This window comes from Pinus tabuliformis, chromosome 4_2 (assembly GCF_031772625.1).
Source record: "Pinus tabuliformis cultivar Carrire ecotype Pingquan chromosome 4_2, CPIR1, whole genome shotgun sequence".
Lineage (NCBI taxonomy): Eukaryota > Viridiplantae > Streptophyta > Pinopsida > Pinales > Pinaceae > Pinus > Pinus tabuliformis.
Window position 1 is genome coordinate 176,484,196 of NC_142304.1, and position 22,594 is coordinate 176,506,789.

General features: G+C 40.4%; 1 protein-coding gene across 4 annotated transcripts in view; it reads left to right on the forward strand.

Annotated features, from left to right (window-relative positions):
* LOC149168737 (E3 SUMO-protein ligase SIZ1-like) overlaps positions 1-22,594 on the forward strand; it is a 415,166-nt gene that overhangs the window by 308,471 nt on the left and 84,101 nt on the right. For all 4 annotated transcript variants that reach the window (XM_089428401.1, XM_089428402.1, XM_089428403.1 and 1 more), the window contains exon 11: positions 5,718-5,825. In XM_089428401.1, the coding sequence (XP_089284527.1) occupies positions 5,718-5,825 (108 nt within the window). The remainder of the gene's footprint in view (positions 1-5,717; positions 5,826-22,594) is intronic.

Sequence of the window (22,594 nt, forward strand, 5' to 3'; positions counted from 1 at the left end):
GGCTCCCAGTATGACCCAAACACTTAAGATTCAAAAGGTGTCACCTGCAGAAATGGCCGAAAGAAGGAAGCAAGGACTATGTTACTACTGTGATGAAAAATATTCCCCGGGTCATAAATGCAAAGAGCACAAGTTTTTTCAAATAGATGCCACTGACTCCAGCTCCACCGAGGAAGATCTACCACTTGAGGAACCAGAGGCGATCGAAGAAGATAACCAACAGGAGATGGTATCTGATGAACCAATGATTTCGCTACATGCATTGGCAGGAATTTCTTCACCTCAAACTCTCAAAATCAGGGGTTTTCTTAAACATCGGCCAGTAATAGTTTTGATTGATAGTGGAAGTACCCATAATTTCATCCACCAAAAGATCGCTGAAGCAGCACATTGTTATGTCCGAGCAGTTTCTAACTTCCAAGTCCAGATTGCAGATGGAGGCACAATGAAATGTGAAGGTCGCTGTGAAAATGTCAAAATTCAAATGGGGGATTATCAATTGAAAACCCACATGTTTGCAATACACATGGGGGGTTGCGACATTGTCCTAGGTGCGGAATGGCTCCGCACTCTTGGGCCAATCACAATGGATTTCCAGGAGTTATATATGAGTTTTAAGCAGAACGACTACACACATACCCTCCGTGGGCTACAAGCGGGAGCCCCTTCTATCATAAGCTCGCATCGTATGGAAAAATTGTTAAAAAAGGGCCATCATGGAGTAGTAGCTCAATTTAATGCCATCCAGGTAGTAGATACCCTGTCTTCGCCAATTCATCCTGAGATGCAACAGATTTTGAATAAACATCAGACGGTCTTTGAAAAACCTCATGAACTTCCACCCTCGCGAGGGGAACATGATCATAGCATCACATTGGTCCCAGGGGCCCAACGCCCAAATGTGCGGCCATACAGACATCCGTTCACCCAAAAGAATGAAATAGAAAAAATCATCAAGGAATTGTTGGAAGCAGGTGTCATTCGTCCTAGTATTAGTCCTTACTCATCTCCAGTCGTCATGGTCCTCAAGAAAGATGGGGAGTGGCGGATGTGTCCAGAGTTCAGGGCCCTCAATAAGTTAACAATCAAAGATAAATTTCCCATCCCAGTGGTTGACGATTTGTTGGACGAACTCAATGGGGCTCAATTCTTCACTAAATTGGATCTTCGCTCAGGCTACCACCAAATTCGCATGAAGGAAGTTGACATTCCCAAGACAGCTTTCAGAACTCATGAAGGCCATTATGAGTTCTTGGTCATGCCATTTGGCCTCTGTAATGCCCCCTCTACTTTTCAGAGCCTTATGAATCACCTCCTCAGACCATATCTCAGAAAATTTGTCCTGGTCTTCTTCGATGACATCCTCATCTATAGTGGCACTTGGGCGGCACATCTTAAGCATGTAGATATCCTCTTGCAACTGCTCAGCAAGCATAAACTATTTGTCAAAATGTCTAAGTGTGCGTTTGGCATGGAAGAAGTTGAGTATTTAGGCCACATTGTGGGCCGTGAAGGTGTCAAGGTTGATCCCAAAAAGATCCAGGCAATGCAAGAATGGCCTCAACCTAAGACCTTGAAAAGCTTGAGAGGATTTTTGGGTCTCACAGGCTATTATCGTAAATTTGTCCGCAACTATGGCCGCATAGCGAAGCCCCTGACGCAACTTCTCAAGAAAAATTCCTTCTTCTGGAACGAAGAAGCACAACAGGCATTTACCGCTCTCAAAACCGCCATGTGTTCCACTCCGGTCTTAGCCCTACCGGACTTCACCAAAACATTTGTCATTGAATCTGATGCTTCGGGAACAGGTATTGGAGCAGTCTTAATGCAGGAAGGGCGACCATTGGCCTTCACCAGCCAACAACTAAGTGGGAAGAACTTGGGCCAATCTACCTATGAGAAGGAAATGATGGCCATCTTACATGCAGTTGAGACCTGGCGACCCTACTTGTTGGGGCGACGTTTCCAAATCCGCACAGATCATCACAGTCTTAAATATTTTTTGGAGCAACGCCTATCTTCCCCCCAACAAAATAAATGGTTAGCCAAAATGCTGGGTTATGATTATGAGATCATTTACAAGAAAGGGAAAGACAACAGGGTAGCAGATGCATTGTCACGCCAATTTGAGGAGGAACGTACTTTGCTCGCAATATCCCTCCCCATTCCAGACTGGATTGAAGAGGCTCGCGGGGAATGGTTTTCACATCCTGAGCTCTCCCAACTCATTTCTCAATTACAGGCAGATCCTAATTCCAGCAAGGGCTACTCGTGGCAGAATGATATTCTTCGATACATGGACAGAGTCGTCATATCACCAAGATCCACCCTCAAAAGTCGCATTTTGGCAGAATTGCACTCCTCTCCCATTGCAGGACATTCGGGCTTTCAGAGGACATACGCTCGCACCAGAAGATCATTTTTTTGGACCGGCATGAAACAGGACATCCTTACTTTTGTAGCAGAATGTGACGTCTGTCAACGCCACAAGGGGGAAACCGTCAACACACCAGGCACATTACAACCATTGCCCATTTCGGCGTCAATTTGGATGGAGGTCTCCATGGATTTCATTACAGGTCTTCCAAAGTCTGGGAACAAATCAGTCATCATGGTGGTTGTGGACCGACTATCGAAGTATGCTCATTTCTGCGCTCTACCCCAACCATTCACACCTACTTTGGTTGCTCAAACTTTCATGGATCAAATCTTCAAATTGCATGGCATGCCCACTTCGATTGTGTCCGACCGCGACCCAATCTTCACCAGTAATTTTTGGCAGGAGCTCTTCAGAATACAAGGCACTCAACTCAAACTCAGTACTTCATATCATCCGCAAACAGATGGTCAAACCGAAGCCGTCAACAAATGCCTAGAAACCTACCTTAGGTGTTTCACTTCAGAAAAACAACACCTTTGGGCACAGTGGTTACCTCTGGCGGAATGGTGGTATAACACCAACTATCATGCCACCACCAAAGTGACTCCCTATGAAGCAGTCTATGGACAACTTCCGCCGTCCCCTACTTATCTCACGGGGTGCTCCAAAGTACAAGCAGTGGATCAACTCTTACAACACCGTGCAACCATGCTGGCCCACTTGCGCGAGAATCTTCATCAAGCTCAGAACCGTATGAAGCAACAGGCTGACCAACATCGCTCAGAGCGCCAATTTCAAGAAGGGGATCAGGGCTTTTTGAAGCTGCAACCATATAAGCAAACATCACTCAAAGACAAGGGCTGTCAAAAGCTCTCTCCAAAATTCTACGGACCATATCAAGTACTTCAGCGCATTGGAGAAGTGGCTTACAAGCTGGCTTTGCCACTTACAGCAAAAATCCACCCAGTTTTCCATGTATCGTGCCTCAAGAAAGTGATTGGGAACAATTGCCGACTTCAAACCAGTCTACCTGAATTGGATGAAGAAGGATCAATCTGGCTTCAACCTGAACAGGTTCTAGACACACGAGACAAGCACCTGCGTGGCCGCGTGATTAAGGAGGTCCTAGTCAAATGGAAAGACACCTCGCCGGAAGATGCAACTTGGGAACCAGCCGCTATTCTTCAGCAGTTTCCGCAGCTTCAGCCTTGAGGACAAGGCTAGTCTTAAGGGGGAGGGCATGTTAGGGTCCCACCCTAACCCCCTTATTTATGTCATGGGATCACGTCATAGTCAAGAGTCAATAAAGCCCATATTAGTAATTGTAAGTGGTTAACCCGCAATTAATGACGGGACCACAGTTAGTTGCAAATGGGCGGAAGTATTAGTTAGATGGTAAATGGGCGGTAGTATTAGATAGATGGTATTAATAAAATCCACGATATTGGCTCGTGGTATTGCATGTATGAGTCATATATAAAGGATAGAGACTCCCTGCGAGGAGTATTGTGTCTTGTTTTGTAATCGAGCTCTGCTCTATTGGAGGTTGCCCCCTCGAAGAGCCCTGTGAACATTTCTCTCTGGATAATAAAATCATTGCTATTCTGTGCTCTGGGTATATTTTCTTCGCATATTTTGTGTTCTCGGTATCCTTTCTTCGCAAATTCTCTGTTTGGGTATCGCTTTGCAGGTTAAGAGCATAACAAATTCCGTCCTTGGGAAAGGGTTTTTAGGGTCACTTCTCACCTATCCTATTGACATCTACTTTACAAAGCAATCCCTACACTATCGGGACACCTCCCGTCGGTGAAAGTCTGTAAAGAGCATGTAGACTTAGCTGTGGTGATAGTGGGCTAGGCCTCCATCATTGCCCTTGACCTAGCAGTTGCCCTCTTAGGAACCCCCTTTAGGTCCCTTGCTTGTTTTAGTGGTAACAAGCCCAAGCCATCAATTTAGGATTGGGAAGGGTTTCCAAATAAAAACAAGATCCACCTATCACCAGACTGCTCCCTGCTACTGCATGATTGTTCAAGCTAATGATTGTCATTCTAGTCGTGTTGATATATGTGTCTGCGAGTGGCACTATTTAAATTTCTGACCTATTGGCTTGCACCACATCTAATTTACAGGGAATGTAAGCTGCCATGTTTGAAGGCCTGAAACATGTGTCAAAACATCGTGTGGAAAATTGGGGATGTGGAAATGCGCCACCCCCCCTGCATCCCCGGAATGCTTGACGGGGTTTCCAAAATGTTTCAGCTAAAACAGGTCTCATTTTGGCCCAAACAAGGTTGTGTTTTGGGTCCATGTAAGTGCTTCAAATGTGTATGAGACTGGTAGGAAGCACACAGATTCCTAATGACAGGAAAACAATAACAGATTAAGTCTAGAATGATTCCAATTTTCTTTATCAATAATAAATATATTCAAATTTCCAAGAGAATCTACTATTTACAAATATTTATTCTTTGACATTTATATTATGTGTATTTTTTAAATACCGGGGTTTTAAAATTTAGGGGGATCGAGTTTACCTGGTCTACCCATTTCAGAGATCTGTAACCATTTCCATGTTTCATTCAACTTAGCACCATGTTCACTTTTCCTTTTCGACTCTTTATGATCTGATAGACAGCTAATGAGATTTTTATTTCCTCATGCTGGTGGCAAGTGATAGCGTTCGCCTATCTTAGCGGCCAAAATTTTTAATATTAAAATGCTATGTAAACTGTGTCATATTTTATATTAATAGAAACTAATGGAAGCATTTTGTATGGAAAATAAAAGCACAAAACTAGATAATATCTGGGGCTATTGGTTTCAAGGATAGAGAAGAATGTTATTAGGTAGTCTCATTGATAGCTGCAGGGATAGGGATGGAACTATATATGATTGGTAACTTTTCTTGGACTCCAGTGTCCTTAATGGTAGCATCAACAAGGTTAAATAAATTTTGTATGGTACATGCTTGTATCTTTGTGTATTTGTATCATTTATTTGCTTCCTTTATTGTGTAGTAGTACCTTGGAGTGAAACTAAATGGAATAATTGCTTGGATATTACTATTTACCATAAGAATGCTATTTTATGTTTACTCAGCAATGTTTCTTTCACAGGATCTGATTTCTGTGCTTTTTAAGTTTTTATTGGCTACTATGTTTTCATTTATAATTATGCATTGTGCTTCTGTATAAGCTGTTTTCCACAGGCGCCTTATATGACTTATTCATGTCCAAACTACAAGCATTCACTGTTGTATTTAATATCATTGGTTCTTGTCGATTTTTAATTTGAGTTATTCTCTATTTCATTTATTTTGTGTATTGGTTGCTTTCAGATCACAGCATTGACCAGTGAAGGAACCAATAGAATATCACTCTCAGCATATGATGCCCGTCCATTCTGCTTAGGAGTAAGAATCATCCGTCGCCGGACAGTTCAAGAGGTATTTCTTGAAAGGTTATGTTGCAGGAATTATCCTTGTGCATTGCCTGAAGCTTCAACCCTCTTTATGTTAGGACTTTTCTTTGACAATAGTAGATGGTACTTAAAATTAGAATATATGTGTGTGTGTGTGTGTGTGTGTGTGAGACTTGTGTGATTATCTAAGGATGCTTAGAATTTCAGCTTATGTCGGGGTTCCAACTTGTTACTTGAAATTGTTGACCTATGGGAGACAGAAAATGATGAAAGAACATATAATTTTGCACTGCGGTTTATATGATTCTCCATAGCCACTTTGATATGTGTAATGTATATCCTTTTGGACACCTGAATTTCAAAAACCAAAGATGGTGGGTCACATCATTGGTATAGGGAACAAGAGATATGGGAGACATGTAAACTAAAATTGTGTGGAAAATATGCGGACATTATAACATTTTTGAAGTATGGGAAAAATCATCAGTCTAGACTCTATACATACAATTTTTTTTACTGAAAGTTATTAGAAGTATGATATGAATAGTGTACAACATTGCATGTTTACTTTGGTGAAAAATGAAATGCTGAGATTCCATATTTACTTTTCAGTATGAGAAACAGAAATTAAGTCTTATTATGTAATATTCATAATTGGAATTTAACAGCTAATACCAAGCAATGGACTAGGAACGATAAATAAACTGAACTCATACACAACAATCAAAGCACTAAAATGTCCAGCAACACAATTTGAGTCATTTTATAAATTTTATGATAAAATAGTACATAAAATGAGCTTAAATTTTATAACCCGGGCTTGCTGTGCAAGCTGAGCAGAACCCAGAAAAATGTCCCGGGACCAAGTGGTAGAAATGGTCACGGAATGATGTGTACTATCCAGAAATAATCTTCCACTGGCTGCTACCTGGAATGTTGATCTTAGGGCTCAATACTCCTCGGAATGCTCTGAAAATGTAGCTCTGAATTCCTCTCCCAAAACACACAAAACCCAGAAATGGTTTGGGCTGAATCTAGATGATGAATAAACCCTCCAAAATGGTGCAAGTGGTACTTCGGCTAGCTATACACCCTACTTGGTTTCTGCCCTCTATATCGCTTAGAAAATTTCGAAAATTAACACCGACCTCTACACCACAATCCCAACAAAACCCAGAAAGGGTTTGACCCAATTCTGGCTAACCGGGATGACCTCAAAAAGTGCAAATGGCTCTCTACCAGGTAGACTCTGCACACTACTGAAAATGCTCTGCTCAAATTTGCTTCTCACAACTGCTGAATATTCCCACCCAAAATCCACACAAATTCTCCTCTGAAAATAGACCTTTTCTCCAACCCTAATCTCTCCTGGAATTTGCTGCTCCTCTCTCCTGTGCAAGCTTTAGCAAATCAGCTCTGTGCACAACAAAAAGAATAAAGATATACTTTGTCCAAATATCTCCTCAAACTTTGCCCTGCAAAATGCCACCAAAATCCAGCTCCAGTGAGGGAAAATGTCTTTGCAAAACCCTGAATCCTCTAACCCATTGTTATTGCTACATACATTGCTTCACCAAATCCTTTTGCGCCTAGGAAATGCGCATAGCTGGCCAAATTCCTGCAAGAAAGTTGAAAGGAAGCCTGGATTTGGACTCCCAAATTACCTCACTAGGGAGACACTCGAAGTTCTTTGAAATGAGGGTGGAATTCCTCTTGGTATTCTTGGTGCTAAACAACACTCTGGCCCTTCTGCTAAACAACTCCAATAGAAGATGAAATATGAAGTGTAACAACCAAAAGATAATCCACAAAATGAGTCCATCCTCCTTTTATAATTTCTCCTCATGTTTCTGGACTCCTTTTTAATATTATTTTCTTGGCAGAGTCCATTTTCCATTAAGTTACTTTTGCTGCCATTTTAATAAAATAAAATTTGCCGGTATTCTCCATTGAAATAACACTAGCCACCTTTCTCCAATAATATTTTCCCCTTTTTAATTAATATTACTAAAATTGGGCAAAATTCCTTAGTGACTTGCATGCTCGCAAAATTGGGGATATTACATATTATGAAGATAAATCCTGTCAAAAAATCCACAGCTGCAATAAATGCAACCAAACAAAATAGATGAAATAATCTAACATGTGCAATTCAGGAAAATAACTAATGCAAATTCATAAATGATAATAAAATATTGTTGAACAAGTTTCATTGGTATGAATTTTAGAGTTAATGAATAAAAGAATTCAACTTTTATTATTTGGAGAATTATGAATGTGCTTCTACTTTATGTATAACTAGAAATGGTGGAAAAGTAGGTAAATATATGTATATCAGCACAGTCCAGTAAAAGGTACTTGACATGTAACATTAAGCTCTATTTCATTGAATCCTTATGCCTTCCTCTTGGATACTCCCAGCTACTTATGTTATGTCCCTTCTAATTATTTTCACTCAACAACTACACCAGTTTTGCAATTTTGGCTAAATCATGGCAATTTTGATGTTTTGGGAGTGCTTAGCTTAGGAGAAGTGGGTTAGGAGGACCCCACTTAATTAAATTGGCTAAGGAAGGTCCCAACATAGGAAAAAAAGGGAAATCGAAGTTGTAGTGGATGGTGGGGACCACCCAAAAGATGAATACACACCCCTTGAGAAAACTCACACTTTTGGAGGGAGAAAGACCAAGGTGGGGTCGATGCATGGGGCCCACATGGAGAAGGGGGAGCTCAAGGATAAGTAGTGAGAGGTGCATCATTTTGGGGGCTTTTGAACCTTTGCTAATTGAACCCAATGTGAAATTTTCTAAATAGAAAATCTATTACTGCAGTAACTTATTTATTTCACCTATTTATTATTCCCAACAAGTTGTTTATGAAATCCCTTTAGTAAATATTAAAATAAATTTTACTGCAGTTATCACACCATTATACAAAAATAAATATATGCACAAGAATCAATCACATCAACACAGTTACTTTTGGACAATTGTCCCCGAAAAACCCAATGCGGGAAAAACGGTGCAGCAGAGGAGGGTTTTATTAATCTTCAGCAGCTATCGCTTTTACAGAAAAATTTACATAGACACTGGGAGAAAACACCTGACACTTTTCTCCGAGACTTTCTGACACCTTGGAGAGATTCCTTTCTCTACTGCGTCAACCCTGTGTCATTTTTCGTGGCTCTACGCTGCTCTGGTCCCTCTCTGCATCATCCCCGCGTCTCCTTCTGCACTGTCTCTCAGAGTCCCTGTGTCACTTATTTTGAACTCCCCTGACCGCTGCTAATCCCCCCTCTTCCTTCACCCTGCAACTCTCCCTCTAAAAATCATTCTCTTTTTCTTTGAGAATCAATTTTCCTTGAGAAACTGAGTATCTGCCAGTGTATTTCCAACTGACCTTCATGCCTCCTCTTATACTTTTCTTGTTGAGTCTTCAACGATCGAGATTAGATTGGCTTGATCCTTGTCATTTAGAACCTTCTCACCCGGTTTTATATAAATACCCATTAATATTTTAATTTTCCTAAGTTTAGACTTAGGAATTCCATTAAACATATTTATTATTTTAATATCTCTCCAATCGGATTATTTTAATATCTCTCCAATCGGATGGAATTTCCCAAAACTATTTCTGGGTTTTGGATATGTTATGTGCTTTAGCCTCTCCACCATGAAAACTTAGGAATTCCATTAAAAATATTAATTATTTTAATATCTCTCCAATCGGATTATTTTAATATCTCTCCAATCGGATGGAATTTCCCAAAACGATTTCTGGGTTTTGGATATGTTATGTGCCTTAGCCTCTCCACCAATTTTCTTGGCTAGAGCACATCCGACGCTATCACAAATCAACACCCAACTAGCACACTTGAGCTGTTGAGCCAGGGTTGCAAGTGTTGTTCAACACACGAGATTCTTAGGCGAGATTCTCACCCTACCTTTGGTGGATTTCAAGTGCCAACCCAAGGAGGAAGATCTACACTGTTTGGGAGCTATCCTGGATTTGACATCAGTGCATTTCATAGGATTTAATCAGCAAGTTGGACGTAGGAAAGGAATACGCACTACCCGAGAGCGGGTTGTAGAGTATGAAACTTGCTGAGTTTTCGGGGAGAGCCGTGGAACATCTTCTGCTAGGGATTTGTAGTGTTAAGCAGACCAGTGTTGTGAAAAGCGCGATTAAATCGCGCTTTTTCCCCACGCCGATTTAATCGCGCTTTTTACACGAAAAAATCGGCTATTTTTTTTACCGATTTTTTCCGAAAAAAGCTCGGGGTTGCCGGGACAGCACGATTTTATAATTTTTTTTTTGGTTTTTCATTTGGTCATTTGGGTTTTTTCATGCAATGTTTTTTGAAAGAAACAAATAATTTTTGAGTGGGGCAGCTTAATGATCAAGTCTAGGCCCTAGTATCGATATGCTATTCATGGTAATGTTAAATTCTTAAAGTAAAAGTGACATTCTCCTTAATCTTCATTTTCACCATTTTACTTAAATTTTTAACATTACCATGAAATGACTCAGGATGTTTGAGAGTGGTTCCAGCCTTATTGGATTTCATATGGAGAAAGTAGAATTTTAGATTTCATTTAAAATCCAGTAGACTTATCAGTTTTTCAGGATTTCAGAATTGGGAGATTGTAATGTTTCCAGGTGACACCACCTGCTCGGGCTATCCCTGCCACCAGTAGAGGATGTGGTCTACCTCCTATAGCTCCTACTTCTAGTTCTTCAGCTTCTAGAGCACATCAGACTCCACTGCCATCTCCACCAGCACATGCACCAACATCTACATCTAGGGGGAAAGGGAAAGCTGTGGCATTTTCTCGCAAGAGGGGTAGAGGAAATCAATAGGATTAGACCTCATTTTATTGTATATGACATTATGACATGATGAGATACATTATCATATTTTTTGTTGATATTTTGAGGCCGAGTTGGGACTCAGGAGTCAGGACTTACTATTCAGGACATGATTCAATGTTATGTGTGATTTTAGCGCTAGAAATGATATTAAACATCTTATATATTAGTTTTTCTATCGTATTTATCTGTCAATGTATTTATTTTATGTTGTAGATGGTTTAGATATTAAAAAAATTGAAAAAAAATGAAAAAAATGAATATTTTTGTACCAAACGATTTTTTCCCGCTTTTTTCCGATTTTTTCCCTATTTTTTCGATTTTTTCCGGTTCGTTCCCCGCGCCGATTTAATCCCGCTCGCGCTTTTCACAACATTGAAGCAGACACATTGCGATGTTGATTTTGTTGTAGCAGTGACACCAGTTTAGGGACTATGTGGGCTTGCATAGAGGGAGTTTCTGGGCCACACGTGGGAGCTGAGGGGGAGGGACAATGGGGCTGAACTGAGTTGGAGAATTGGTGGGAAATTTGGAGAGGAGTTTTGCCACCATTTACCATCATTTTGGAGGAGCTCAACAAGGGTCTTTTTAGGCAGGCCGAATTACCTAGTTGTTGGAGGAATGAGTGGAAATTGGGGGTAATTTCGGGGGTCCGAACAAGGCCAAACCCTTCCTAGGTTTTGGTGGGTTATTCGAGAGGAGACCGGGGTTAATTTCCTAGAATTTTCTGAGCACTAGAGGAGGGCCAAATAGTAGATCTACATCGAGCCAACAGTGAAGTTTTCCACGGCCAATGTAGAGCTTAGAGGAGAATTGTCTTTCCATCATCCGGGCCATTGTCTTCTTCACACGGGACTTGCTTTTCTTGCCTTTGGCAAGCCTAGGTACCCTCACTCCATAGATTTGTTGTACCCCCACTGATTCATAATAAAATGGCTCAACTTGGCTCAGTTTTTGGATGAATTTCTGGGTGTTTACTTATATGTGTAAAATTTTGTGTGCATGTGCTATTATGGTTGTTTATCACTGTTAATATACCTAAAGGAATATTACAGTGGTATCAGAGCTCATACCTTGGCTCAGCTTGTGGGAGAAGCCTTTAGTCTATGACACCAGAGGATAGGCAGAATATCACGTACAGGAGGCAAAGGTATAAAAGCAAGGAAAGACAACTACAAATTACATTTGATCCAAAAACCCTTGAACTAGAGATTGAGGGGCCAGATATGGGGGACAATGAGAATGACAAAGTGAGTAAAGAGGAGGAATTTGCCCAACACCTCTTGAAGGTTATCCATGACTTGTCTAGGGGTATTGATGAGTTGAGGCAATAAAACAACAGTAACAACAAGGGCAAGGGCATTCAGGGAGACATCCATTTGGGTGAGGGTTCAAGTACCTCACACCACTAGACAACAAACCCACCCAATGCACCTCATGTCTCTAGCACACCACCTAGGTCGACTATCCCTATATTTTTAGCATCGGGTGCTAGAGGGCCGCAGAGCCAGGAGGACATGCCCATGGAAGACTATTTTGAGTACCGGTCCTATGGGGTTGGTTTTAGAGATGTTGATTTGGGGTAGCATCAGATGTGCTCTAGCCACGAAAATTGGTGGAGAGGCTAAGGCACATGAGATCTACAATACCCAGAAAGGGTTTGGGCAGATTCTAAATAGTTTGGGAGATATTAAAATAATTAATATTTTTAATGGAGTCCCTAAGTCTAAACTTAGGGAAAATAAAATATTAATGTGTATTAATATAAAACTATGTTAGAATGGTCCAAAAGTCATGGATCAAGCCAGATCTAATCTTAGCCGTTGATTAGGGACTTAATCTCAACCGTTGATTTATCAACGAGAAAAGTATAAGAGGAGGCTTGAGGGTAAGTTGGAGAATACATCGAGGGAAACCAGTCAATTCAATTTCTGGAGCGGGGTTAGCTGGGAAATTAAACCAGTGGTCTGGAGAGCAGTCAAGAGGCAGCAAGTACGGAACAAAGAGACGGGAGATTAACACATAGGCAGAAAAGGCAGACACAGGGCTAGAGAGAGCCACAGAGGCAGTAGAGACTGCGCAGAGCCAGCAGGGCATGCATCATCCACACAGAGGTTGCAGGAGTGACGCAGAAGGCTAGAGAGGCTACGTAGAGTCTCAACAGGCTGACACAAAGAGTTTTAGGTCACACAGAGGTCAGTAGCGCTAACGCTGTGTTCGGAAGAAGTGTTAGAAATTTTTCTATCTGTGGGTAAGCCAGTTTGGCACCCTGTTGTATTAGAAAATTGTTGAATAATAAAATCCTCCCTTGCTGCACCGGTTTTCCCACATTGGGTTTTTCCGGGGACATTAGTCCAAAATAACTACATCAATGTGTTGATTCTTGTGCATATGTTTGGTTCTGCATTATGGTGTGATATCTTCAGCAGTATTTATTTTAATGTTTATTGAAGTAATTTCATGAATAACTTATGGTGAAATGTAACAACCCCGAAATAAAAACATGTAATTAATTAGATTAATCATGAAATTTATAATCAACACGCAATTTATCAACTAATTAACATCAATTTCAAAAATATGAGTGGAGACAACTTACCTGTGGCGGTGATGTTTCTTACTTGTGATTTCAGGGTTGAACACTAGTTGAATTCTGCTAATTGCAACAAAGTCTTGGGGATGACTCTCCACCAACCGTAAGCTCAATTGCACAAAATCTTGCTACAACTAGCCACCCCCGAGCCCTCAATCAACGTATTACTGCTAGGGAATCCTTTGTCTCACAACACTATTCTCCCAAGAGACGGATGATGGAATGCCTCTCATCTTCCACACCATCTATTAAATAGAGCAAACATTGGAAGGGGAACCATATGCACACACTCCATGTGTCAACATGCAAATTTACTGCTTTCTTGTTTTATTTCTTTTGTTTTTATTTTTTTGATAGCTTTACTGATTTTTACCGCTTTCTTATTTTATTTCTATTTCTATTTATTTAGAGCTTTAGTATTGTTATTTATTATTTTATTATTATTTATGTACTATTACTATTATTTATTTATTGTTTATTATTTATTTTCTTATATTTTAATATTATATTATATTATTTATTATTAAGGGACATTACATACTCCCCCACTTTAAGGACCTTCGTCCCAAAGTTAAGTTTAATTACTTAACATTTTATTTTGTTATTTATTACTTCATGTTCGCCAACACCCTCTGCTGAACTAGTATAACCGGCAGGTATCGAAAGTTTCACAACACTTGGGAAATCCCAAGGAATCTCTGTCCTTTTTCCCACTTTCGAAACCAGGCATAAGCCTCCTCGGTCTGTATCCTAGTCCAAGGCTGGCCCCAAGGCTCGCGCCTGACTCAGACCTCTTCTGCCCCAAGACAGGCATCCGGTACAGTGGTCAATGTCTCTGGGCATCTCGCAAGGTTGGCCCACTCCCTCCACAATTCACTAAGACGCACAACCCCAGGCATCGAAGTCCTTACACCCATACCAGACTTCGGCATCCCAATACAATACTAGGCACGTAACCTTCAATATCAGGTATTTGGCCTCTTCAAGATGGTCCCATAACCCTCAAGAGCTATCCATCAAGAGCTATACAAGACAAAGGAACCACTGGCATATGTAGTGTTGATTGAGTTTGTCCCCAGACCATATGGTGTTACTTATTCTCCCTCGTGCGTATGGGCTCGCACGAGATCATCAAATAAACCGGTCCTCTCGGCCCATTTGTGGAGTCCTGTCAATCATCACACCTCAACATGCAACCAATGCATTAGCTATACCATCATAGTATCATAGAAAATAATTCACATGCCAAGTCTTGCATGTCATCATGAGAACATTCATCATTGTTAATCACAACATTATGAATAATAACGAACTGCATGCTCATGCATGTCATAAATTTGTATGCAACTATCACATGCTTCACCTCATGAAATACCATCATAAGTTATAACATCAACATATTTGCATCAAAGACATATCATGACTTCACATAATAAATGAACCACATGTCAATAAACCTCATATTATAGCATCATAATTCCTATGCCACATTATGCATATCATATTCATCATGAGTATTCAACATTAAATACCTATCATCACGTAGTAAATGAATATGTCAATATACCTCGACATAACAAAATAATTGGATATCAAATTAAAATTATATATTAAAATATTATTTTAAGTAATCAAACTTACATTTTCTCTATACCTTTTATTATCCAAACTTTATTACGCAAACTTTTCTAAATTTATTATAGCATAAATTAAATTCACATACTTTATTACACAAACTATTATAATTTATTACATTATAAATTAAATTCGCATATAACTTGTACATTCATTTACAAAATGTAAATACACATATATGAAATTATTTCATCTCACTTTCAAAATACAAAGTTGACACTCTAAAACTATAACCATTCTATCATCTATATACGATGGTATTATAATAAACTCCAATAATGTAGCCCGCGTCAAAAGGATAATGGGACCCTTCAGAATTGATTGTTTCACAGTAAATTACATTTTATGTTTCATTCACGTACATTCCTAACATAAGCTCTTAATTAATTCATGAGAGACCAAATTATTCATAAAAAAAATTCTCGTGCTTAAAAAAACAGTGCATGCCCTTTGGTGAATTTCTTCTCAATTAAAGAAAACAACCATTGAAAAAAAAAGTAGAACTTTTATCATTACCTCTACTCTAAATCCAATTAAATAATTCTTCTCAATTACTAGTGTGGGAAATTTTTATTGTATATTATTCACCGATGGGAAGGACAAAGCATTCAAAAGCACTTAACACTATGTTTATCATAGAACCTTTAATCACTTGTTAAAACTACCAATGAGAATCGAATGACTATGCTATTTTGATGACGTTGATAGGCCGTGGGTCTGAGTTTCTCCATTGACTTGGTAATTTTTTTGTTTTAATTATCATTAATGGTGAGCTGTATATTTCTCCAACACCCATAACAAATTCATTTATTATTTTAATGACTTTTTAAACCTTTTCCAACTAAATTTAAATACATAAAAATATTTTTAAACAAATATACTGTAAATTATTACAATTTCAAAGGCATATAAATACGTACTATAATACCTTCTAAATTGTTTCTATAAAACTCATATTTATTATTGAACATAACAATTTATTCTTAAGCACTTCGTTTGAAATGCATCATATGCACTAATTAACCGTTTCACATAATTTTTGGTACTAAAATTATAATAGCACAACTTATTTGGGTAATAAAGGAATCTCGGAATGAGTGGTACACGTTGTAGAGAAGATAAGCATGGTATAGGCCAATACCACTTGGGGAAAAAACCTAAAAACTGTGGATGACACATGGAAAGTTGTTCACAACTCTTACAATCTTTATCTCATAGGAAGGATGTGACTGTATTTTTTTTGTTTTTTTGTTAAATGATTTAGATCGAAGTATTCTACTTTAAAATGTCTATAGGCCTTAAGAGTTGAACCTAGGCTTTGATACCATATGTAACAACCCTGGAATAAAAACATGTAATTAATTAGATTAGTCATGCGATTTATAATCAACCCGCAATTTATCAACTAATTAACATCAATTTCAAAAATATGAGTAGAGACAACTAACCTGTGGCGATGATGTTTCTTACTTGTGATTTCAGGGTTGAACGCTAATTGAATTCTGCTAACTGCAACAAAGTCTTGGGGACGACTCTCCATGCAATCATAAGCTCAATTGCACAAAATCTTGCTACAACTGGCCACCCCTGAGCCCTCAATCAATGTACTATTGCCAGGGAATCCTTTGTCTCACAACACTATTCTCCCAAGATAATGGATGATGGAATGCCTCTCATCTTCCTCACCATCTATTAAATAGAGCAAACATTGGAAGGGGAACCACATGGACACACTCCATGTGTCAACATGCAACTTTACTGCTTTCTTGTTTTATTTATTTTGTTTTTACTTTTTTGATAGCTTTACTGATTTTTACTGCTTTCTTGTTTTATTTCTATTTATATTTATTTAGAGCTTTAGTATTGTTATTTACTATTTTATTATTATTTATCATTTATTTACTATTACTATTTTTTATTTATTGTTTATTATTTATTTTCTTGTATTTTAATATTATATTATTTATTATTTTTATTATTATTATTATTTGTTATTTATTATTAAGGGACATTACATGAAATAAGTAGGAAAAGTAAATCAGTCATTGTAGTGATAGAATTTTCACATGGTATTAGAGGAAGTGATCAGAGATAGAAAGGGAAAATCAGTTATGGGTCGAGACCGCGATGCAGAGACATCCACCTCAGGGGACTCACGCAGATTTTCAGAAGATTGGACAAGAGAAGGAGATTTCGATTTCTCTATGTTGGCTTCCAGGCTGGAAGAAGAAGTGGCGTGCATGACTAGTGCTGCATCATCAGAAGTATGTTATATAGACAATGGAGCCTTGTGGTATATGACGGGAATCAGGGAGTGTTTCTCAAAATATTGAGAAGAGAAGATGAACTTTTAGATCACCATGGGGAACAAGGCAAAGTGTACTCTATTAGGGAAGGGTACCATAGTTTTTCAGACAGAATTGGGAGAGCGGTTCCATGCCACAAATGCGCTGCATGTACCAGGATTGGGGATGAACTTACTTTCCGTGTCACAACTACAAGGCAAGGGCTATGACATCTACTTCATCAAGGAAAATGTATACGTCAAACACCCGAGCTGGAAAAAGAAAGTGCAAATCGGGATCAAAAGTAATCGGTTGTATAGATTACAACTAGAACCACCAATGGCACTAATAGGCGGTCATGGGGACAAGGACTTGAATGAATTGTGGCACAGAAGGATGGGTCACTTGCACCATGGAGCTCTGAGAATTCTCAGGAGCACTGTAACAGGAGTTCCGGATCTGAGTACGGAACGAGATGATGTACGCAGGGGATGCGCTCTAGGAAAGTATGCCAAGGCAGAATTTCTTAGGAGCAAGCACAGGGCCAAGAGTGTACTAGGATTGATACACTTAGATATCTGCGGACCTTTGTCCGTCAAAGCTCTCAGTGGTGCCGAGTATTTCCTTACCTTCATTGATGACCACTCGAAGAAAACTTGGATTTATTTTCTAAAAACCAAGGATGAGGTTTTTTGTCGATTCAAGGAGTTCAAGGCTCTTGTGGAGAATCTAACTGGGAAGAAAATAAAAGTTTTGCGCTCAGATAATGGTGTTGAGTATGTCGATAAAGACTTCACTGATTATTGCGCTAAGGTAGGCATCAGAAGAGAGTGGACAACTCCCTACAATCCAGAGTAGAATGGGGTGGCAGAAAGGAAAACATGACTATTGTAGAAGCAGCTAGGGCCATGCTATATGATCAGGATATGCCAAAATTCTTGTGGGCAGAAGCATGCAACACAACTGTCTACGTTCAGAACATGACTCCTCATCGGGCATTGGGCAAGATTACTCCAGAGAAAGTCTTCACTAGGAAGACGCCTGAAGTCGGTCATTTCAGGATATTTGGGAGTTTAGCATATTGCTGCATACTCGAAGAAAAGAGGAAGAAGCTGAATTAGACTGCAGAAAAGGGATATCTAATGGGATATAGCGAGAATGCTAAGGCATACATAATCTATCTTCTAGGGAGCAGGAAGGTAGTAGTACGACGAGATGTAAAGTTCATGGAGGACAAAGCTTTTAGATGATCTCACGAAATGCCTTCCGAGGAGTAGTCGAAAGAGGATCCGTTGGTCATGCCTCTTCAACCAACAGAAGTGAAGAATTCTCCAGGTCAGGAAGATTCTCAGGATGAGAAGGAGCGAACAAAAGTACCTGCTGGTAGAGGAAGAACTAGCAGGGAACTTTGTCAAATTCTGCGTGATGCAGAGAACTTTATCGGTGAGCCAAGGAACAGTAAGAGGGAGCGAAAACAACCAGACAGATATCGGGCATTAGTAGCTCAGGATGGAGAGTCTGCTAGTTTCAAGGAGGCAGCTCAGCATTAGGTCTGGCTAGATGCGATGGTAGAGGAGTATAACTCCATAATGGTGAACGATGTCTGGAAGGTGGTGTCAAGGCCTCAAGGCAGATCTGTGGTAGGTTCGAGATGGATCTACAAGATCAAATATGCTGCGAACGACAGTGTTGAGAAATACAAGGTAGGTTTGTGGCTAAGGGATATGCTCAAAAGGAAGGGATTGACTATGAGGAAACCTTCGCCCCAGTAGCCAGGTATATATCTATTAGGACCGTGATATCTCTTGCAGCTTAGATGGGATGGGAGATCCATTAGATGAATGTCAAGACAACATTTCTGAACTGGGTAATAGAAGAAGAGGTATACATTGAACAACCAGAGGGCTTTGAAACTCATGAGAAGAAGTCTCATGTATGCAGATTGAAGAAACCCTTGTGTGGGCTGAAGCAGGCATCGAGAGTGTCATATGGTCGAATAGATGGTTACTTGCAGAAGATGGGGTTTGTCAAGAGTGACGCGGATCCGAATTTCTACTATTTGGTCATAGAGAACGAGCCACTTATCTTAGTATTATATGTGGATGATCTCTTTCTGACAATATCATCCAGTCTCGTTGAGGACTGCAAGAAGAATCTAGCTACAGAGTTCGATATGAAGGATCTGGGACGAATGCACTACTTCCTAGGATTGTAAGTTTGGCAGTAGAAAGAAGAAATCTTCCTTGGGCAAGGGAGGTATGCTACAAATTTTTTGAAAAGGTTCGGGATGAGAGACTGTAGACCTATGGCTACGCCAATGATCTCCAACTGGAAGAAGATTGATGCATTAGAAGACAAGGGTGTCGATCCCACCCTATACCGACAACTCATAGGGTCCCTAATATATTTGGTCAATACCAGGCCAGATATTTGCTACGCTGTCAACACCCTTAGCCAGTTCATGGTGGAACCAAAGAGGGCACACTAGGCAGCAAGCAAACACGTTCTCAGGTATTTGTAGGAAACAATTGATTATGGGCTCTTATACACCAAGGGGAAAGATATCAGGTTGAGTGGATTTACTGATGCAGATTGGGCAGGAAGTTCAGTGGATCAGAAAAGTACATCTGGTTACTGTTTCAACATTGGATCAGGAATGAACACCTGGTGCAGTAGGAAATAGAAGTCCGTGGCTCTGAGCTCATCTGAGGCAGAATATATGGCAGCAAGCACAACTTCGTGTGAGGCCATATGGCTTAGAAAACTACTGGTGAACCTATTCAGAAGAAATATGGAGGCGACTAGGATCATGTGTGATAATCAGAGTTCCATCAAACTCTCTGAGAATCCAGTGTTTCATCATAGGTCGAAGCATATTGATATCCAATGTCACTTTGTCAGAGAATGTGTCCAACGAGGAGCTGTATAGTTGAGATACACTCCTACAGGAGAACAGGGGGCAGATATCCCTTGGAAAGTCAAAATTTGACTACTTTAGGGAAAAGATGGGGACGGTAAGGAACCCCTTTCAGAAGTAGAAATGAGTGTGTTAGCAGCACGAATGAAGAGGGAGTTGTAGTGCAGATGCAGTGTTGGGAGAAAGGACTAGCAACGACACAAATGTCTATGGAGTTGTAGTGTGGATACAGTTTTGGGAGAAAGAACCAACAACAACATGGATGCAAAGGGAGTTGTCGTACAAATGCAGCAGTGGCAGTAGCAAAGTCATGGGCAGCAGTGCAGAGGATGTTGGGCATGGAGGATTAGCATCAACATAGGTGATTTAGATTTAAATAGGAACACAATAAATTACAGATATAACCATACATACAGAGATGCAACAGAAATAATACTTCATTTCATTACTGTAAAATACTGAAATATGCTTACAAACAGAAATGGAAATAAACTAGCTAGGGCGATGGTAGCTTATCTTTGAGAAGAGATGTGGCGGCGACATGCCTCTGAACTATCTTAAAATGAGGCTCAAAGGCCTATTTATTGTTAACAAACAATGGCAAACCCTAAACATCCAAAAACCTAACCCTAAGAGATGAAGCGCCAAACAATGGGCCCCGTTTTGGGTAAATTGGTACATCAACTTGCCGGGGTCGTAACTTTGGCATATGATCTCTGTTTGATGCGCACAATACCTTGTTAGAAAGATCTATCCGAGGACTACAACTTTGGGAAGAGGAACATCGATCTATGGAACCATGTTGCTTCCAGTTTTCCCAAAAAACGTCATTTAGGGCCTCAAAACGGCTCTGGAAGTTCAGGCCCTGAAAAACTGGTAAAAATAATAAATTGTGCTACAATTAAGGAAACTGAAAAACTAAAAGAAACAATGGTGGGGGTCCAAGTGGAATTGGTGGGTGGCCACCAATATCCACCTGGATCAACAGGGACCGATGCCGGATGATCAGGGTGATACTTAGTAAGGAGTATTACTAGAGCACAGTCCTCGCTAAGAGGGAGTGTTGATTTGGGGTGGCATCGGATGTGCTCTAGCCACAAAAATTGGTGGAGAGGCTAAGACAAATGAGATCTGCAATACACAGAAAGGGTTTGGGCAGATTCTAAATAGTTTGGGAGATATTAAAATAATTAATATTTTTAATGGAGTCCCTAAGTCTAAACTTAGGGAAAATAAAATATTAATATGTATTAATATAAAAATGTGTTAGAATGGTCCAAAAGTCATGGATCAAGCTAGATCTAATCTTAGCGGTTGATTAGGGACTTAATCTCGGTCGTTGATTTGTCAACGAGAAAAGTATAAGAGGAGGCTTGAGGGTCACTCGGAGAATACACCGAGGGAGACCAGGCAGTGCAATTTCTGGAGTGGGGTTAGCTGAGAAATTGAATCAGTGGTTTGGAGAGCAGTCAGGAGGTATCAAGTACGAAATAAAGAGACGAGAGATCAACGCAGAGGTAGAAAAGGCATACTCAAGGCCAAAGGGAGCCACGCAGAGGCAACAGAGACTGCACAGAGCTAGTAGGACCTGCGTCGTCCACGCAAAGGTTGCAGGAGTGACGCAAAAGGCCAAAGAGGCTGCGTAGAGTCTTAATGGGCTGAACCAGGGCTTGGTGATGGTGCCATATGTATCGGAGGCCAAGAGGTTCTTTTTGTTTTGGAGGGATTAACAGAGCCACCGAGGGGCTTGGTGAGGTCCAACAGGCCCACCACTTTGCAGGATGTAGTAGGTAGAGCCCAGGATTTGCAGGATGCTCTTCCCAAGACTAGAGCACAGATACCCACTAGATCAGTATCCTAGTAGAGGGGAAGAGACACCAAGCCCCCACCACAACGAGATATTCAGGGGCTTGGGCAGTTGGATGATGAGGCCAAGAGGGACCTCCATAGGAGGAAGTTGTGCTTCACTTGCCAGGAGCCATGGGCACCAAGGCACCGGTGTACCAAGGGCAAGGCACACTTCATAGAGGTATTTTCTGACAGTGAGCCAGAGGATGATGCAGAGCAGGAGGTAGGCATTGGTGATGATGAGCCACAAGTGATAGGAGCAGAGGTGGAGGACCACCACCCCCACCCAGAGTAGCACCCTTCATACCTGCAGCAGGGTTTATTGGTTCACTTCGGGGAGTGCCGAAGTACCTTACTTTGAGGATCAGGGGCACGGTGCAAGGACAATGTGTTTCAGTGTTGGTAGACAGGGGGGCCAGCGATAATTTCGTAGATGCCCAGATGGTGGAGAGGAGGGGCATACGCACAAAGTCCTTTGAGGGATTCTCGGTCTTGGTGTCGGAAGACCATACCATGCAATGTACTAGATACGTCCCTGTGATGATAGTGCTGATTGTGGACTATTCTATGACAAACCATTTCTTGGTGGTTGATGTTCCAGACACCAACGTGGTGCTTGGTGTGCAATGGCTGTATTCTCTTAGGCG